Source organism: Sorex fumeus, unplaced genomic scaffold, assembly GCF_029834395.1.
Source record: "Sorex fumeus unplaced genomic scaffold, SorFum_2.1 ptg000274l, whole genome shotgun sequence".
NCBI classification, from domain to species: Eukaryota; Metazoa; Chordata; class Mammalia; order Eulipotyphla; family Soricidae; genus Sorex; species Sorex fumeus.
In genome coordinates this window covers 243960-261389 of record NW_026606331.1, presented here as the reverse complement: position 1 = coordinate 261389, position 17430 = coordinate 243960, and the positions used below count along the sequence as shown (strand labels likewise).

General features: G+C 57.0%; 1 protein-coding gene across 1 annotated transcript in view; it reads left to right on the top strand.

Moving 5' to 3' along the window:
• The window catches only part of NFATC2 (nuclear factor of activated T cells 2), an 89832-nt gene that overhangs the window by 9941 nt on the left and 62461 nt on the right, over positions 1-17430 (top strand). Inside the window, exons 2-3 of the mRNA XM_056109505.1 lie at positions 8655-9633; positions 14660-14813. Coding sequence (XP_055965480.1) covers positions 8655-9633; positions 14660-14813 — 1133 coding nt within the window. The remainder of the gene's footprint in view (positions 1-8654; positions 9634-14659; positions 14814-17430) is intronic.

The following is a 17430-nucleotide window of genomic DNA, read 5'->3' as shown; positions in this document are numbered from 1 at the left end:
CCAGGCTCTGTGCTCAGGGGTCACTCCCAGTGGGCTCAGGGATCATATGGAAGACTGGGGATACATCTGGTCAACCACAGGCAAAGCAAACATTCTACCCACTGTACTATTATTTTGGCCCACTGAGCAGGGATTTCTTTTTTTCTTTTTTTTTCTTTAGTTGTTGTTTTTGTGTTTGGGACACACCTGGCCATGCTCAGGGGTTACTCCTGGCTCTGCACTTAGGAATTACTCCTGGGAGTCCTTTGGGAACCATATGGGATGCTGGAGATGGAACTCAGGTCGGCAGTGTGCAAGGCAAACGCCCTCCCCACTGTACTATCGCTCCAGCCATGGAGCAGGGCTTCTTAGCATGCTGACACTGTTTAAGTGCTACAGTTTAAGCCCCAGCTGTTAAATCTGTTAAGTGCACCAGCGCCAATGTGTTAAATCTACTCCACTTGTGACCCCCTTTCTTTCGCCTGATAGATTTTTTTCTTGACCCTGAGTCTAGGAAGGAGGTGTGCAAGTCAAACATCTACTGATAATTAATCCTAAATGTATTTTAAAACAAAAATTTCATGAGCCACCACATCCAGTTACACCCCCACCCCACACCCCAATGGATAAGAAGCTTGTGGCTAGAGGATGAGAGAGGGGGGCTGTCTGCTGGCCTCAGTCCTGTTGTAGACCCTGACCGGGGCATCCTGTCTGCTTCTGAGGGAGCCTTATCTGGCCTCTTTGAGTCTTCTGAGCAGATGCCCCCTTGTCCTTTCTGTGAGGAAGCCGCAGGCTGACAGGCTGGGGCAAAGGGGAAGGACTGTCTCGCGCTGTTCTGGGCTTTGAGTGATGCAGAGATGCAGCCCAGGCGCCCTTTAAATTGTGCCCGTCTGTCCAAGTGGGCTCTCCACTGGGAAGCGGGTCCCTGCTTGGAGGATTGGGCGGATCCGCGCTTTGCTGAGCGACAGCCTATCCATCGGTCACATGGAAATGGGGCTCGTGTAAGCTGCAGCGAGGGGCATGGTTGGAAGGAATATATCCCAAGGTCTCAGCACTTCGGGAGAGCATGAGTGCCCCTAGTCAGAGCCTCTGGACGGACCCACCTGGCAGGAGTGACTCTCTCCATCCTAGGCAGGGTCCGCGATGAGCCTCACACCTGCCTGTTCCCATTCCCCGCGATGACCTCGGAGCCTGCAGTTGGGGTCCCTAGGCATACCTAGTGCTGCTTATGCGCATCGCTCTGCCTGCCCCAGCAGCCAATCAAGGAGCGACTATGCAGACAGTCTCCCCGGCAGCCAATCAGGGAGCGACTTTGCAGCGAGCCTCCCCAGCAGCCAATCAGGGAGCGGCTTTTCAGCCAGCATCCCCAGCAGCCAATCAGGGAGCAATTTTGCAGACCGCTTCCCGGGCAGCCAATCAGGAAGCGACTGCAGATGTCCTGGGCCCGGGTCCTCGGCGCTGGCCTTATGGCCAGCTGCCCGGGAGCAGTTCCGAGCGTCCTGGCTGGCCTGCGTTGGGAGGACAGACAAGGTCAGCGAAGGGCGCAGGCTGCTCTCCAGGGGGCTCCAGGTTGCTGGCCTGGAGGGAAAGCCGCCCCCAAGCTCCTTTCTGGTGCTTCCGGCCTGGTCTTCATGTGTATTTTCTCACCTTTCATGTCCAGGGCCTGTGCACACGTGTCGTTCCCCAGGGAATGGAGTGCCAGCCTGACTCTTGGTCATTATTAACGCACGATTCGCCGTTGGGCACCTGATGCCCGCCCTGTGCGTGCGCGCTGAGGGTGCGGGGCGCTCTTTGCAAAGTGCTCGGGTTGCATTTCTGAGCCCGCAGCGGGTCTTTTGCAGCTTTTCAGGGAAGCGCGCGGCCCTGGGTGGAGCCGCCGCCGGGTGAAAATCCCATCCACCTGCCCTCCTTGCAGCCTGTGCGCGCGGGTCTGGCGGGGTCCCCTGCTCCTGGCGCTCCCCCGCACCCGAGCGCGCCGCTGGGGCATCCTCCGCGGTGCCATGGCGACAGACTGTGATGTCTCACCCGCACCTCGGCTGGCCAGCCCTTGGCACCTCTCCTCCGAGTCCGTCCTGCTAAACGCTCTGCCGGCCCTCGCCGCAGGCCAGCCGCCTCGGCGGGATCCCGGGCTGGGTTTCTGTTTCACTCATTCTCTGCTGCTTCCTGAACATTCCACCGTCTGGAGCCCGAGACGGACAGCGCAGGGGCCTCTCTGTCGTGCCTTTTCTCCTGCGCTTTTGGCTGGGCAGCCTGGCACTGGCTAGCCACAGCAGGCTCAGCCTCCTGTCCCTGGGGGTGCACAAAGGAGTCCTTGTACCCATCCCCCCCACCACGTGGCCCTAGTAGGCCTCGAAAAGTCATCATTGCCTTCATCCTGTGCAAAGGGATGGTGGTGAACATTCTAAAAGAATGTGCCCTAGTTGTCAGGAGGACGGCCCCTCCCCCCCACCCAGCACCTGCACTTCCCAGAGTGTGGGGTCAGGCCTTTCTGGGCTGGAGGAGATGGTGCACCCATGCTGGGGGCCCCCACTCTGGCTTCTGCTCGTACCCCCCAGAGGCACTCCCACAGTGCAGGCCAGTAGCAGGCTGGGGGTTCTGCATCCAGGGAGGTCTGAGTTGGGGTCTCCTGCAGATGCTTCTCAGACCCGGTGGGCGTGTGGAGGGCAGCAGTTAGTGAGAAGGACTAGTAATGTCCCCCAAATTCCTGGGGTCTGGCTCTTGGGTATACACCTTGGGTTTGCGGCAGGGAAAGGTGAGCGTGAGGTCAGCGGCTGGTGTTTCTGAATCATTTCAGTGGCCTGACTCACGGTGACTGCGCTGGGCTTGTGGGGGTGTCCGCTGGGGGTCACCCCTGAGGCTCACAGGCTATGGTTCTCTGCTAGGGGTTCAGCTGGGGGTGAGTCTGCCCCATAGGAGACACTAGGCAGATAGATGTGTTTGGAGATGTGTGTGTGCATGCATGTGTGTGTGTGTGCACGTGTGTGTGTGTATGTGAGTGTGTGTGTGCTTTATTTTGGGACCACACCTAGCAGTGCTCAGGATCTGTTTCTATTTCTTGTGCTCGAGGGTTGCTCTTAGCAGTGCTCAGGGAAACATACACAGCTGGGAATGGGACTCGGGCTTCCTGCGTGCAAAGCCTGTGTTTCATCCCTTTTGTCCCGTCTCCCCGTCCCGGCGTGGGGTTGTTACTGACCCCTGCCTGCCCGCAGAAAGCTCACGGCCCATCAAGGAGTCAGAAGAATCCAGCGAGCAGAGACTTCCTAGTGAGACTCGGGGTTCTGGGATCACTGAGGAGAAGCTGCCTTCTCTGCTGAGGACTCGGGGAGGGCTGAGAGAGGAGGCGATGGACCAGAGGAGACAAGGGCAAGGGATGGAAGGGAGTTTTGGACACAGGGAACAGCATGGGCAAAGGCAATGGACTCAGAGTAGCCAGAACAGCCACCTGTGACCCTCATCTCTGCCCACACCTTTCGGTTGGGTTAGGGGTCTCTCAGCACTAGGGCTGGACTTTAGGGGACCGTGAGGAGTAGCCGGCAGAGTGGCCTTCTCCTTGTCAACGCTTTCTCTGATTGCGGTCCCCGGAGACATCTCCCGGAGGAGCCGCTCTCTCTGTTTTTGGTCCTTGCACCACGCCTGGCAGTGCTCAGGGCTGACTCCTGACTCTGTGCTCAGGGATCATTCCTGGCAATGCTCAGGGGACCATATGCTGGGGATTGAACCTGGGTCGGCTGAGCGCAAGGCTGGCACCTTGTCTACTGCCCTGATGCATCTGCTTCGAATGCTTTTCTTTCCTGCCTTTCCCTCCTCTACCTCCGGCCTTACAAAAAGGCTGTAGACCCCAGGTGGGCTATAGAGCTGCATGCGAATGGTGGTGGGGTCCTTCTCCACGTGGCAACAGTCTTTGAACAGCTCTACTTAAAAAATCTGGGTTTGAAAAACAAAAATCTGGGCTCGTTGCAGCTTCGCCCAGGACCTCAAGGGAGCTGAAGGTACAGACTTGCAGCCTTTCGTCCCCAGTCTCACTTAATTTTAGCAACTTGCGTTTTTCTTGTGGTTCGCCCTGATCCCCCTGATCTTCCTTTACGCTAGTGCTGGCATCCATCTCAGATGAGCTGGTACTGACTCTCCACGGGTGGGGTGTAACGTTTCCTCACTCACACAATTCCAAGTCATTGGTGAGTGGATTGAAGTAAATATTTACAAGCAAATGAGAGAAGAGGTGATTGCAAAGATCCCCAGGGGGGGGAAAGAGCAAGGTTTCTGGAAAAGCGGAGATAGCAGGGCGGTAAAGATAGCGAGATGAAAGGGTCTCTGGGTTCCGAGATGAAAGGGTCTCGGCAGGGGCGCTGTGGGCACTGTGGTGGCTGGTGGGAGCTTGTGTGCATGGCGCAGGTGTTTATGATGAAAAGTGAAGACTCCAGGGCTTAACGAAATGATGAGGAGCCCTTGGTCTGGGACAATCACAGCCATCCCCCACCCAGAAGCCTTAGAGAGAAACGATATAAATGATAGCACAGCGGTAGAGCATTTGTCTGACGCGCAGCCAGCCCGGCCGAGCCGGGTTCGATTCCTCTGCCCCTCTCGGAGAGCCCGATAAGCTACCGAGAGTCTTCAATATGCCAAACACGGTAACAAGAAGTCTCACAATGGGGACGTTACTGGGCCCACTTGAGCAAATTGATGAACAACGGGAGGACAGTGGACAGGACAGTGACCTTCATGTTGGGGGCCAGAAGAACAGCGGGGAGGGTGCTTGCCTTGCACGGGGCAGACCCAGCTTTGATCCCCGGCATCCCATAGGGTGCCCCCACCACCACTCGGAGTAATTCCTGAGTGCAGAGCCAGGAGGAACCCCTGCACATCGCTGGGTGTGCCTCCTCCCTCAAAAAAAAAAAAAAGCCAACCAAAAAACCACCAAGCAATTTACCTTTGTGTTTCCTGCTTGCTATTTAACTTTCAAAATCTATGGGAGCGCCAAGAAACCTTGCCACTCGGCAAGTGAGAGCCGGTTGCTTTTTGTTTGAACTGTTTCTCTGTGTTCAGGCCTCCCCGGGGAGTGTGAGTGGCGTGTGCAGAGCTGGTCCTGTGACTGTCCACAACAACCCAGGGTGCGTTTCTGATAAGACGTGACTCAGGCTTTCTGATAAGGCCAGAGTTTGTGCCATGAGTCTTTTGCTTTATTGGTTGGAACGGCCAAGGATTGTTAATGTCAGACACGGTTTGACACTGACATTTCTTAGATTAGAACCCCTGTTGTTTGCTAGCTGTGAAGCTGCGTGTATGTGTGTGTGTGTGTGTGTGTGTGTGTGCATGTGTCTGTGTGTGTCTATGTGTGTGTGTGTCTGTGAGTCTGTCTGTATGTGTATTTGTGTGTGTCTGTGTATCTGTGGCTCTGTGTGTGTGTGTGTGTGTGTGTTCATGTGTTTGCATGCATGCAAATACAAGTTTATGGTGAACTGCAGCTTCCTGAGAATCTAGACCTCAGCAGATCTAGCTAGAAAATGCAGAGGGCTTCCGGGCCAGAAGCAAGTGAGGAAGCTGTTGTGATAAGATCGGGCCAGAGTCGAGCAGGACTTTTCCAAGGTCCCTCGGCTTTCTAGCGGCAGACAAGAACATCAGTTTCCTGCTTCCGGAACCAGGGTGGCTTTCCTCCGTATCACTCTGATCAGCCCCCTACCTAGAAAATAAAGATTTTCCTTGGGGAATGACACTTTCTTCCCTCCCTGTAACACAAATCAGTTGGCGTTCTGCTGTGTCACTGCTCCCTAAATTTTAGTACCTCTCTCCGGAGGAAGTAACTCTTACCTGCGATTTCCAGAGAAAGCCCAGGCATACTGCAGTGGGGTGTATGTGCATGCATGAGTACACACACCCTGCAGCACAGGCCTTCTGTGCACAAGTACCTGCATGTGTGTGATCACATGATCACAACCCCCTGAGGCATTGCCTTTCCACCCCTGCCTCCTGCTGTGTCTGGTGTGCACGTGTGTGAGCTCAGGTGCATCCTCCTGGATTGTGCGTGCACCGTCACTGCATGCGTGTGTCCACGTGCATCCCAGTGCACTGTGTGTGCACACGGATGCCCTCTCTAGCCCCGCATGTGCCTAACTTCTTCTTGGACCCTGGGGCTTCCTGGTCCTTCCCTTTCACTCTTCTGCCCTTGGATACTGTATCCCCTGGGGTGAACTTGCTAGAATGTAACTTGTCCCTCGTGGATGGGCATTAGTCTGCCCTATTTCTGGGGGTTGCAGCAGGGTAGTCAAGTCCCGTCGACTTCTTTGGGTGCATATGAAGTCACATCTCTGGGTGCGTTTCTAAACGCGGTGTCCTCTGCCTCTGGGGTTATGGCGTTCGGCGTTTGAGGTGCTCCTGCCCAATCACCGTCTCTCGGGGGTCTCTTCCTGCCTTGGCTTTGGCTCTCCGCGCCCATGAGTAGTTTATAGCACAGTCATGAACTTCGTTCATGAACTCAGCCAGCCTCGAGGAGGTCTCGTGGGGAGCGGGGGCTTGTGGGTCCTGTGGAGGGGCCGGGACGAAAGTGCGGACAGGCGTGAAGTGGAGCACGGCCATTGGTGTGGCAGGAGAGGGAAAGGCTACAGGGGAGGACTCGGGGCCCTGCTGGGAGCACTGCAGCAGGGATGTGCCGGAGAAGGCGGGGCTGTGTGCGCGGGGGAGGGGCAGCCTTAGCTCTGCAGAGGGGAGCGGTGCGGTAGGCGTGAGTATGTGAATGTGTGTGTGGCTGTGTGTGTGTGTGAGTGTATGGATGTGACCATATGTGTGTGTGTTTGTGTTAGTGTGTGAATGTGTATGAGTGTGTTTGAATGTGAGTGTGTATGGCTGGAGCGTTAGCACAGCGGGTAGGGCGTGCTATCGCCTTGCACGCGGCCGACCCGGGTTCGATTCCTCCGCCCCTCTTGGAGAGCTTGGCAAGCTACCGAGAGTATCCCGCTGCATGGCAGAGCCTGGCAAGCTCCTTGTGGTGTATTTGATGTGCCAAACACAGTAACAACAAGTCTCACAATCGAGATGTTACTGGTGCCTGCTGGAGCAAATCGATGAACAACGGGATGACAGTGACAGTGATGTACAATGTGTGTAACTGTGTGTGATTGTGTGATTGCATGTGTGGGTGTGTGAGTGTGTGGGGGTGGTGAGTGTGTGATTGTGTGTATGTGTGAGTGTGTGTGAGCATATGTGTGAATGTGCGTGTGTGAGTATATGATTGTGTGAGTGTGTGAATGTGCGTGAGTCAGTGTATGATTGCGTGTGTGACTGTATGTGTGGGTGTATGATGGCGTGTGTGAGTGTATGTGAATGTGTGTATGTGTGTGTGAACTATGTGTGAGTGTATGTGAATGTGTGTATGTGTGTGTGTGAAGTATGTGTGGGTATATGTATGTGATTGTGTGAGTATGTGTGAGTGTATGATTGCGTGTGTGAGTGTGTGTCTGAGTGTATGTGTGTGTATGATTGCATGTGAGTGTGTGTGAGTGTATATTGTGTGTGTGTGAATGTGTGTATGTGTGTGTGAAGTATGTGTGAGTGTATGTATGTGATTGTGTGAGTGTATGATTGCGTGTGTGTGTGTGTGTGTGTGTGTGTGTGTGCGCTGCAGAGAGATGCGGGCGGCCGTGCGGGCGAGTTTTCGGTGGGGCTGGTGTCGCACGGGGCCTTGGGGCAGCCGGGCCAGGGCCCCGAGGACTGAGAGAAGCGGCCGAGTGGGCGCAATGTGGGGGGGTGGGGGTGCCAGGATGGAGCTCGGGCCTCTGCGGGGGGCTTGGGCGCGAGAGAGGCGACCCCGCAGGCAGGGGAGAGGCTGGGGCTCACATGAAAGAGCCTCGCGTGTGGGAGCCACTAGCCAGCCCAGCCTCGGGACGTGGCGGGTGACGGGAAGGAAACCAGGCCCTTGGGGGAGAGCGAGGGCCGGACGGAGGCCAGCGGGCGACAGGGTGTCTGTCCCAGGCGATCGACACCCAGCCTTGGTCCCTCTAGAAGGTTCCGGGTCCGGCTGACGCCCGCTCCCGCCCTGCATTGGAAGTCTGTGGATTCTGTCCTGCTCTGGCACCGCCTTAGGGGGCCCCGGTGGCGTGTCTGGGGTGTGTGTGTATGTGTGTGTGTGTGTGTGTGTGTGTGTGTGTGTGTGTGACTCTGGTCCTGCCCATTCTCTGTCTTCAGGGACCCTCTGTCCTGGGGCCCCAGCGTCTGCCGGGACATGGAGTCGAGGATGAGATGGGACACAGGGTCCAGGTCCTCGCTCTCGGGGGGTGCTTCTGGGTGTGTGTCTGGCAGGCCCCCCTCCCCGGGGCCTCGGTGCGGTGGGTGTTGGTGTCGATGAATGCGCCCGGCATTTAGACAGAGGTAGGGCTGGGGGGGGGTGCCCCGAGGTGGGTAAGTATGGCCAGGGCCTGCCCGGCCGAGCCCACCACACCTTCTTCTAAGGGGCCCGGGACACAGATGTCTGGTAGCCCCCCAGGTCGGCCTGGAGGAGCCCCCCCTCCACACCCCGCTCTTGGCACCGCAGCCCCTCCAAGGCAGGAGGGAAGAGTCTCTGCCCAGGGGGTGTGGCAACGGCGGGGAGATGTAGGCAGACGCCCTCCACCCCCGGCCACCCAGCGCTGATCATTCTGTTTGAGAGGCTTAAAAAAGACCCCCTCCCTCCCCCCTTCTCTTTCCAGAAGAGTCGAGCGCACGTAAGGTCGGCAGCCCGTCCGCCGGACTCGCGTACCCGGATGCCGCTCCGGACTATGACCCCCAGCTCCTGGGGGAGCCCCGATTCGGAGAGCCGGCTAGGGTGGGGGCCCAGAACTTTCTGAGCGCAGTGAAGCCATCAGGGACCCTGAGCGTGAGCCCGCGGATTGAGATCACTCCGTCCCACGAACTGAATCAGGCGGGAGGGTCCCTCGGAGGCCGAGACGCCGGCCTGCCAGGGGGGCAGCAGCCCCCATGCGGCGTCACGCTGCCCGTGCCCGGCCTGGAGGGCTACCGCGACCCGCCTTGCTTGAGCCCCGCCAGCAGCGCGTCCTCTGCCAGCTTCATTTCCGACTCCTTCTCCCCTTGCACCTCACCCTGCGTCTCGCCCAATAACGGCGCCGGGCCCGAGGACCTGTGTCCCCAGTTTCAAAACATCCCTGCTCATTATTCCCCCAGAACCTCGCCAATAATGTCACCTCGGACCAGCCTAGCCGAGGACAGCTGCCTGGGCCACCACTCGCCCGTGCCCCGCCCGCCCTCACGCTCCTCGTCGCCCGGAGCCAAGCGGCGGCACTCGTGTGCCGGGGCATCGGCCGCCCTGCTGCCCGGAGCCTCGCCCCAGCGGTCCCGCAGCCCCTCGCCGCAGCCCCGGGACGAAGGCCCCTCTGCTGGCTACCCCCCGGCCGCCGCCGGCTCCAGCGTGATCATGGACGCGCTCAGCAGCCTGGCGGCCGACTCCTGCGGCATCCCCTCCAAGATGTGGAAGACCAGCGCCGAGCGGGCCCCCGGCCCCGCCGCCCCTGCCAAGGCCGGCCTGGCCCACCACCTCTACCCTGCCGCCGTGGAGTTCCTGGGCCCCTGCGAGCAGGAGGAGGAGAGGAGGAACTCGGCGCCCGAGTCCATCCTGCTGGTGACGCCCACGTGGCCCAAGCAGCTTGTGCCGCCCCCGTTCTCCATCTGCAGGTGAGTGGCCGGCGGTGGCGGCGGGGAGGGTCAGCGCCTGTGCTGGGAGGGAGGGAGGGCGGCCGCCGAGTGCCCCGTGGACAGCAGTGCTCGGATGCCTGTGACTGCCCGGAGGGCCCCGGGAGGAGGGACCAGCTCACTGGGTTCTGGGCCAGCGTGCCCAGTTTGTCACGCACCTGCTCTGTGCAGTGATGGGCTCTGGTGGGGGTGGACAGCAGTGGACAGGGGCTACGGGGTCCGCCTGGAACTGGTATCTCGTGACCCCGAGCCAGCCTGGTCGGCAGTGCCCAGTCATTTCCTGTCGGGTCTGGATGGTCACTGGCCTGGCCAGTAGGGGACCCCAGCTGAAGGAGTGTGCAGCCTTCCTGGGGAGCTGCATTGGAGAGCTGGGATGGGTGTGGGGGTTTCCCCGGGCTGGGGTCTCAGTGCCACCACTAGCCGGGGAGCACATCTGTCTCAGGGGCCCACACAGCTCCGTCCTGAGCCCGGGGCAGTCGGGCCTGAGGTTCTGGTGGGGTAGGGTGCTTAGTGTCCAAAGGGCCAGTGGCCGGAACTTCCCACGAGATGGAGTGGAGGGACTTGTTTTGTCTGCAAACATAGCAAGCGAAGACCCAGAGAACAAGTCGAGGGACCGGCGGGATAGTCTCACGACACGGCTTCTCTGAGGGCGCCTGGACACTCAGCAGGGGCTGGAATCAGAGGCGGAATGTCACCCCGACTCTAAGGTTCTAATTCTTAGCATTGATGTCGCTTGTCAAAGGCTTCGTCCAGAACCGAACAAAACAACAGTCAATCAACGCACTGAGTCTCGTGAAACTTCAAGAGATATCGAGTGGTAAAGTGGTTAAAAATATCACTTAATCACTTAACTTCCTGTTAGTTGTCGATTTGCTCGAGCAGGCACCAGTAACGTCTCCATTTGTCCCTGTCGCGTGCTAGTGTAGCCCAATGGCATCTCTTCGCTCCGGGAACATGGAGGGCCTCAAACCGATCGTTCATGATCTTGACGAAGAAGTCTGACCATCTGGTAGGTGGGCGGCCACGCGGTCTCTTGACATTCCGTGGAATCCAGTCAGTAACAGCTCTAGTCCAACGGTCGTCTTTAAATCTCATTACGTGACCAGCCCATCTGATTTTCGACACCTTGGCAAATGAGACAGCGTCCCTGATCCTTGATCGTCAATGGATGTCAGAACTCCGGATTCGTTCTCTCATTTGAGTGAAACGTGATATTCCAAGCATAGCTCTTTCTATTCTTCTTTGGGAGACCTGAATAGCGTTCTCATCCTGTTTGCGTAGGGCCCAGGTCTCTGAGGCATATGTTAATGCAGGAAGAACAGTGGAATCAAAGAGATGTGCCCGGAGCCGGAGGTTCTTCGTCCTCAAAAATATATATACATATATTAGCCCCCTTCTGCAGACTTTGGAACATTCCTACTGGGTGCAAGAGCAAAGTTAGAGGATTTGGCCACAGTGAGGTCACAGTGAGAGTCTGGACAGCCCAAGACTTCGGGGCGAGGGTCTCCGGGGGACGCCGGGAAGGGGCTGGAGTTTGCTGGCACATGAAGTCAGGAGCCAAATCGGACGTTTACTTCTAGAAAATGGCCCTCGACCTCTTTACAGCAGCCACGAAGGTGGCTGTAACCGAGGTGATCCAGCAGTGGTTTCCAACTCTCTGCCTGCCGGGCAGCCCTGGCCCGCCCGGTGGTGGGCGACCCCCGCTGACCTGGTGGGCTGTGGCCGTGCTGGGGTGTGAGGGGGGCTGCCCCCAGTCCTGCTGTGATGGATAAGGCTTTGGCGCCGCTACAGCCCTGCCTCATGCTACCCCCTGCACTCACACTGCTTGATATGGGGGCCTTGGGCTCCTCCTGGTCATCACTGGTGGCCAACCCTGATCCCCAAACACCACGAGAGACGCAGGAGAGGCCCCACTGCGACTGGGCGTGGGTCAAGCTGAGCTGTCGGATCTGGGGCCCTCGTTTGTGTCTTACTGTGTCAGATGCGTGAACTGGGCGTGACTGCGGGCGTGCACTCGGAGGGAAACCCACGGTGCCCCCAAGGATCACTGCTTTCTGTGGCACCCCGGGGGGCTTGGAATGTCCCCCCACCCCATGACTAAGCAGGGGGCTGCTGTTCTGTATCGTCTCACAGCTGATGACAGAGAAATCCAGGCAAAGGCAGTGCCAGGTGCTTAACATGCCTTTCGAACCCTTGCCTTAAAATCCTCTCTGAGAAGCTGGCAGGCGCCCAGCGCTGTGGCGGACAGTCGCCTAGCTGAGGCTTCTTCCTGGATCTGGTTTGGAGAAGTTGCTCTGACATGAGGCATCCCAGTAGAGGTCCCGGGGAGCACTGGACGTGGAGCAAGAGATGGGAAGTTTAGTCTCCGCTGTGTTTGCTCCCTGGTCTCTGGAGACCGTCCTTATGTGCTCAGACGTGCCCAAGCAGTGGTGCAGGCCAGTGTTGCTCCATTCATGTCATGCCCCCTCCCCCCACACGGGCCCCCAGGATTCCCCCTCCCCCTCCCCCAGAGCCACAGGTGAAGATGGAGTCAGGGGGGACCTTGGCATGAGATGAAGGGGCCGAACCCAGATGCACGAGAAGCCCTCCCACCCGCTCTTCGCTGATGCATCCTGACTGCCTGCACCCCCAGCTCCGCGTGGGGCCGGAAAGGGACTGAAAGTGAAACTGAGGCAGCCTCGGAGCCCGGCCACTTCCTACCTGAGGAGCAGCACGTCGCCCGTACAGGAGCGTTGCTGGGTGTCCGGGCCGGCAGAATCGAGAGCTGGCGCTTTGAGCAGCCGTCAGAGGAGGCTCTGGGCGCTCGGGACTCTGGGTTCCCCGAGGGGAGAGTGGAGGCGAGGAGGAGGGCCCTCGAACCCCTGCCTGGCCTCCTGCACTGTCCTTCGCTTCCCACTGGGGTGTTGGTGGGCGGCTCCCGCGTCTCCTCGCTTCCTTTTCTGCCCCAGCTCGGATCTGAGCCGGAAGAGACGTTCCTCTCCCCTAAATTTGCTCCTCCTCAAGTGTGCACTTCCATCATCGTACGGCTGAGTCTCGAACATGAAAGCTTTGTAACTGCACCGTACGGCTGAATCTCGAACGTGAAAGCTTTGTAACTGCATCTCACAGGGATTCAATTCAATCAATTAAAAAAAAAAGTTTGTGGAGTTCATGCCCAATTCAATCAGCTTAATCAGTGGCTGAATAAATAGCAGTACTCCCACATTTAAAAAAAATAAAACAAATTTGCTCTTCCTTGAGATGGGCCGAGGTCAAGATAAGCACCTCCCGTCCATCTGTGGTGTGGTCACAGGGCCCCGGACCGCGAAAGTGGCACTTCCTGTCTGGCATGAGATATGGCGTCTGTGTGACCCCACCTAACCTTCTGTGCCAGAGAAAAACAGCGCATCTCAGGGGGCTCCATCCGGGGGCCTCACTTTTGAGTCCCGCTAGTGGCCTGAGGGTTCTGTGGAAGGGCCCGAGGCTGTGGTGCGTCTCAGACCGCCTGTGACAGGGATCCCTGGGCCCCCCTGGTGGTGCTGGGTCCCCTGCTGGGCAGCGTCTGGCCTCACTCGGGGGACCCTCTGTTGCTAGGACTCCGACAGGGGTCAGGCATGTGCGGGGCTGGTGTCCTGGCTGTATTCTCCCTTGAGGACTTGAAAAAAATTTTTTCTTAAAGTAAAGTTGGAAGGTGACAGTCTTCCGAATTCCCACGGCAGCCGAGGGTGGAGCTGACCCTTAAGAAAGCAGCTCCTGGGGCCGGAGTGATAGCACAGCGGGTAGGGCATTTGCCTTTCACGCAGCCGACCCGGGTTCGATCCCCGGCATCCCATATGGTCCCCCAAGCACCGCCAGGAGTAATTTCTGAGTGCAAAGCCAGGAGTAATCCCTGAGCATTGCTGGGTGTGACCCAAAAAGCAAAAAAAAAAAAAAAAAAAAAAAAGCAAAAAAAAAAAAAAGAAAGCAGCACCTTTAAAGGACCCTCCTTCACTGCTGGTGGGAATGCCGACTGGTTCAGCCCTTTTGGAAAACAGCATGGACGATCCTCAAAAAAATTAGAAATTGAGCTCCCATTTGACTCAGCAATACCACTCCTGGGAATATACCCCAGAGAGGCAAAAAAAGTATAGTCGAAGTGACATCTGCACTTGTATGTTCACTGCTGCACTGTTCACAATAGCCAAAATCTGGAAAAAACTCGAGTGCCCAGGAACAGATGACTGGTTAAAGAAATTTTGGTATATCTACACAATGGAATACTATGTAGCAGTTAGAAAGGATGAAGTCATGAAATTTGCAAACAAGTGGTTCTACATGGAAAGTATCATGCTAAGTGAAATGAGCCAGAAAGAGAGGGACAGACATAGAAAGATTGCACTCATCTGGGGAATATAAAGTAACAGAATGGGAGATGAGCACCCAAGCATAGCTGAGATAAGTACCAGGAGGTCTGCTCCACGACTTGGAAGCCGGCAGCACATGCTGGGGGAAAAGGCAGCTCAGATAGAGAAGGGAGCACCAAGTAAAGGGTGTTTGGAGGACTCGCTTGGGATGCGAGACGTGTGCTGAAAGTAGACTACAGACCGAACACGATGGCCACTCAATACCTCTCTTGCAAACCACAACACCCTAAAGGAAAGAGAGCGCAAAAGGGAATGCCCTGCCACAGAGGTGGCGCGGGGCGAGGGGGGGATTGGGGGTGGGTGGGTGGGAGGGCCACTGGGATCATTGGTGGTGGAGAATGGGCTCAAGAGGAGGGATGGGTACTTGATCATTGTATAACTGAAACCCAAACATGAAAGTTTGTAAGTCGACAACTGTACCTCATGGTGTCTCATTAATTAAAAAAAAAAAAAAGCTCTGTGCGCGGGTCTGTGGGAAGAGGGGGTGCTCCTGCCCGCCGCGGGCACCTGGCACTCTGGGCAGAGGGTCCCCACAGCCCCGGCTGGTCGCCTGCCCAGGGACGGGGTCTTCAGAGCAGGGCGGGGGACCCGGCGGGCCCCGAGACTGACTCTCTCTCCTTCCCCAGCGTCCCGCCGCTGGAGTGGCCGTTGGCCCAGCAGTCCGGCTCCTACGAGCTGCGGATTGAGGTGCAGCCGAAGCCACACCACCGGGCCCACTACGAGACGGAAGGCAGCCGGGGAGCCGTGAAGGCGCCCACGGGTGGCCACCCTGTGGTCCAGGTAGGAGCTTGCTAGGCAGGAGGTGGTCAGAGAGAGCCTGGGGCACCCCTGGGGTTCCCAGTGGCTCCCTGGTGGGTGCTGGTCTGGGTCACTTGCTGGACAGAGGGGCCTGGTGGGTGCTGGTCTGAGTGGCTTACTGGCTAGAGGGACTACTGGGTGCTGGTCTGAGTCTCTTACTGGCTGGAGGGATCTGGTGGGTGCTGGTCTGAGTCACTTACTGGCTGGAGGGGCTTGGTGGGTGCTGGTCTAAGTCACTTAGACTTACTGCCTGGAGGGGCTGGTGGGTGCTGCTCTGAGTTGCTTGCTGGACAGAGGGGCCTGGTGGGTGCTGGTCTGAGTCTCTTACTGGCTGGAGGGAACTGGTGGGTGCTGATCTGAGTCGTTTACTGGCTGAAAGGCCTAGTGGGTGCTGGTCTAAGTCACTCAATAGACAGAGGGGCCTGGTAGTTGCTGGTCTGAGTCGCTCGCTGGATGAAGAGGCCAGGTGGGTGCTGGTCTGAGTCACTTACTGGCTGGAGGGGGCTGGTGGGTGCTGGTCTGAGTCTCTTACTGGCTGGAAGGAACTGGTGGGTGCTGATCTGAGTCGTTTACTGGCTGAAAGGCCTAGTGGGTGCTGGTCTAAGTCACTCAATAGACAGAGGGGCCTGGTAGTTGCTGGTCTGAGTCGCTCGCTGGATGAAGAGGCCTGGTGGGTGCTGGTCTGAGTCTCTTACTGGCTGGAGGGGGCTGGTGGGTGCTGATCTGAGTCGTTTACTGGCTGAAAGGCCTAGTGGGTGCTGGTCTAAGTCACTCAATAGACAGTGGGGCCTGGTAGTTGCTGGTCTGAGTCGCTCGCTGGATGAAGAGGCCTGGTGGGTGCTGGTCTGAGTCACTTACTGGCTGGAGGGGGCTGGTGGGTGCTGATCTGAGTCGTTTACTGGCTGAAAGGCCTAGTGGGTGCTGGTCTAAGTCACTCAATAGACAGAGGGGCCTGGTAGTTGCTGGTCTGAGTCGCTCGCTGGATGAAGAGGCCTGGTGGGTGCTGGTCTGAGTCGCTCATTGGACAGAGGCACCTGGTGGGTGCTGGTCTAAGTTGCTTGCTGGACTGAGGGCCTGGTGGGTGCTGATTTGAGTTGCTGGCTGCAGGGGCCTAGTGGGTGCTGGTCTGAGTGGCTTGCTAGACGGAGCCCCCGTTGACTCTGCGTTGGTGTGCTGGTTCAGCTGCGGGAGGCAGAGGAGAGCCTTCCTGGGCCGGCTCAGCGGAGAAACCAGCCTCGTCCCCGAGGCCCTTCTGCTCTTCCTCCTCTGGGAGAAAGTTCTTGAGCTCTGCAGAGGTCTGTGTGCGGATGGAAACTTTGCAAACCCATCATTTGGGGTTTGAATTTCAGATGAGAGTTCACAGGAAGCACAGAATTCTTGCGTGGAAGGCAGAAAGTATGGGAAAACACTGGAACGGCACATAATTATCTAAAATAACTATCATGCGCAGCTGGCTGCTGGCTGGTTCACTTTATTTTTTTCCTTTCAAAAGCATGACTTTGTCACTGCACGTTGATCCCCCTCTTAAGTATTCTGAACTCTTTAAAAAAAAAAAAACTTTGCTTATACCGTGAACATTTCCTTCTCTTTTTTTTTCATGATCATCTTTTATGTTTGTGGCTTTTGATTTAACATCAGATAGTAAAAAAAAACAGGTAGAGAAGTATTTTTTTCCCTCCCAATGATTTAGAGATGAAATATTCTTCTGAATTGTCTGAGTGACCCAGCGGCTGTGGACAGATGTCTACAGACCAACCGGGTCCATCAGAACTCAGTACATCTGCTGCCATTTGATCCCGGTATTTGCTCGAAAGATCTGTGTGTGCTGAACATTCTCTGGGAAGACTGAGGTTGTGAGTGCTTGAACCGCCTGGAGTGTTGTCACAAATGCAGGTTCCTGGGCATAGTCTGAGGCCCTATGACTAGAAACCACCCAGCCTGCCCAGAGCTCAGACTGAAGAACAAGAAACAAAAGCAATGAAATCTGGGGCTGGAGCAATAGCACAGCTGGGAGGGCGTTTGCCTTGCATGCAGCCGACCTGGGTTCGATTCCCAGCATCCCATAGGGTCCTCCGAGCACCACCAGGAGTAATTCCTGAGTACAGAGCCAGGAGTAACCCCTGTGCATCACTGGGTATGACCCAAAAAGAAAAAAAAAAGTTAAATGGGGCTGGAGTAACCCCTGTGCATCACCGGGTGTGACCCCCCCCCAAAAAAAAACCCCAAAAAACAAAATTCCTCAAGTTGCCCTAAACTGGCTGGGTCCTGGGTCTGCAACTTGGGCCCCACCTCCCAGGAGCCCGGGGCATCTCAAGATCTGTTTCTATCTCCTGCTCTTTCCCTTGACGTGCGTTCCTTCTTTCTCTCTGTGTTTGGTCATCACTGCTGCTGTTCTGGCCCATTTTACCGTCTTCCTCTGTGGGCAGTCTGTGCACTGGCCGGTGCCTCTGGGTTCGGGCTGGCCAGGTGTCTCTGCTCTGCAGGAAACCTGATATGTCCCCTGCTTTCACTTCGATGGGGCTGAACCTCCAAACTCTCTCCCTCGTGGGCCTAAGTGAGTCCTGGTCCCATTCGTGTATCTTGGCGGTGCTGGGTCCAG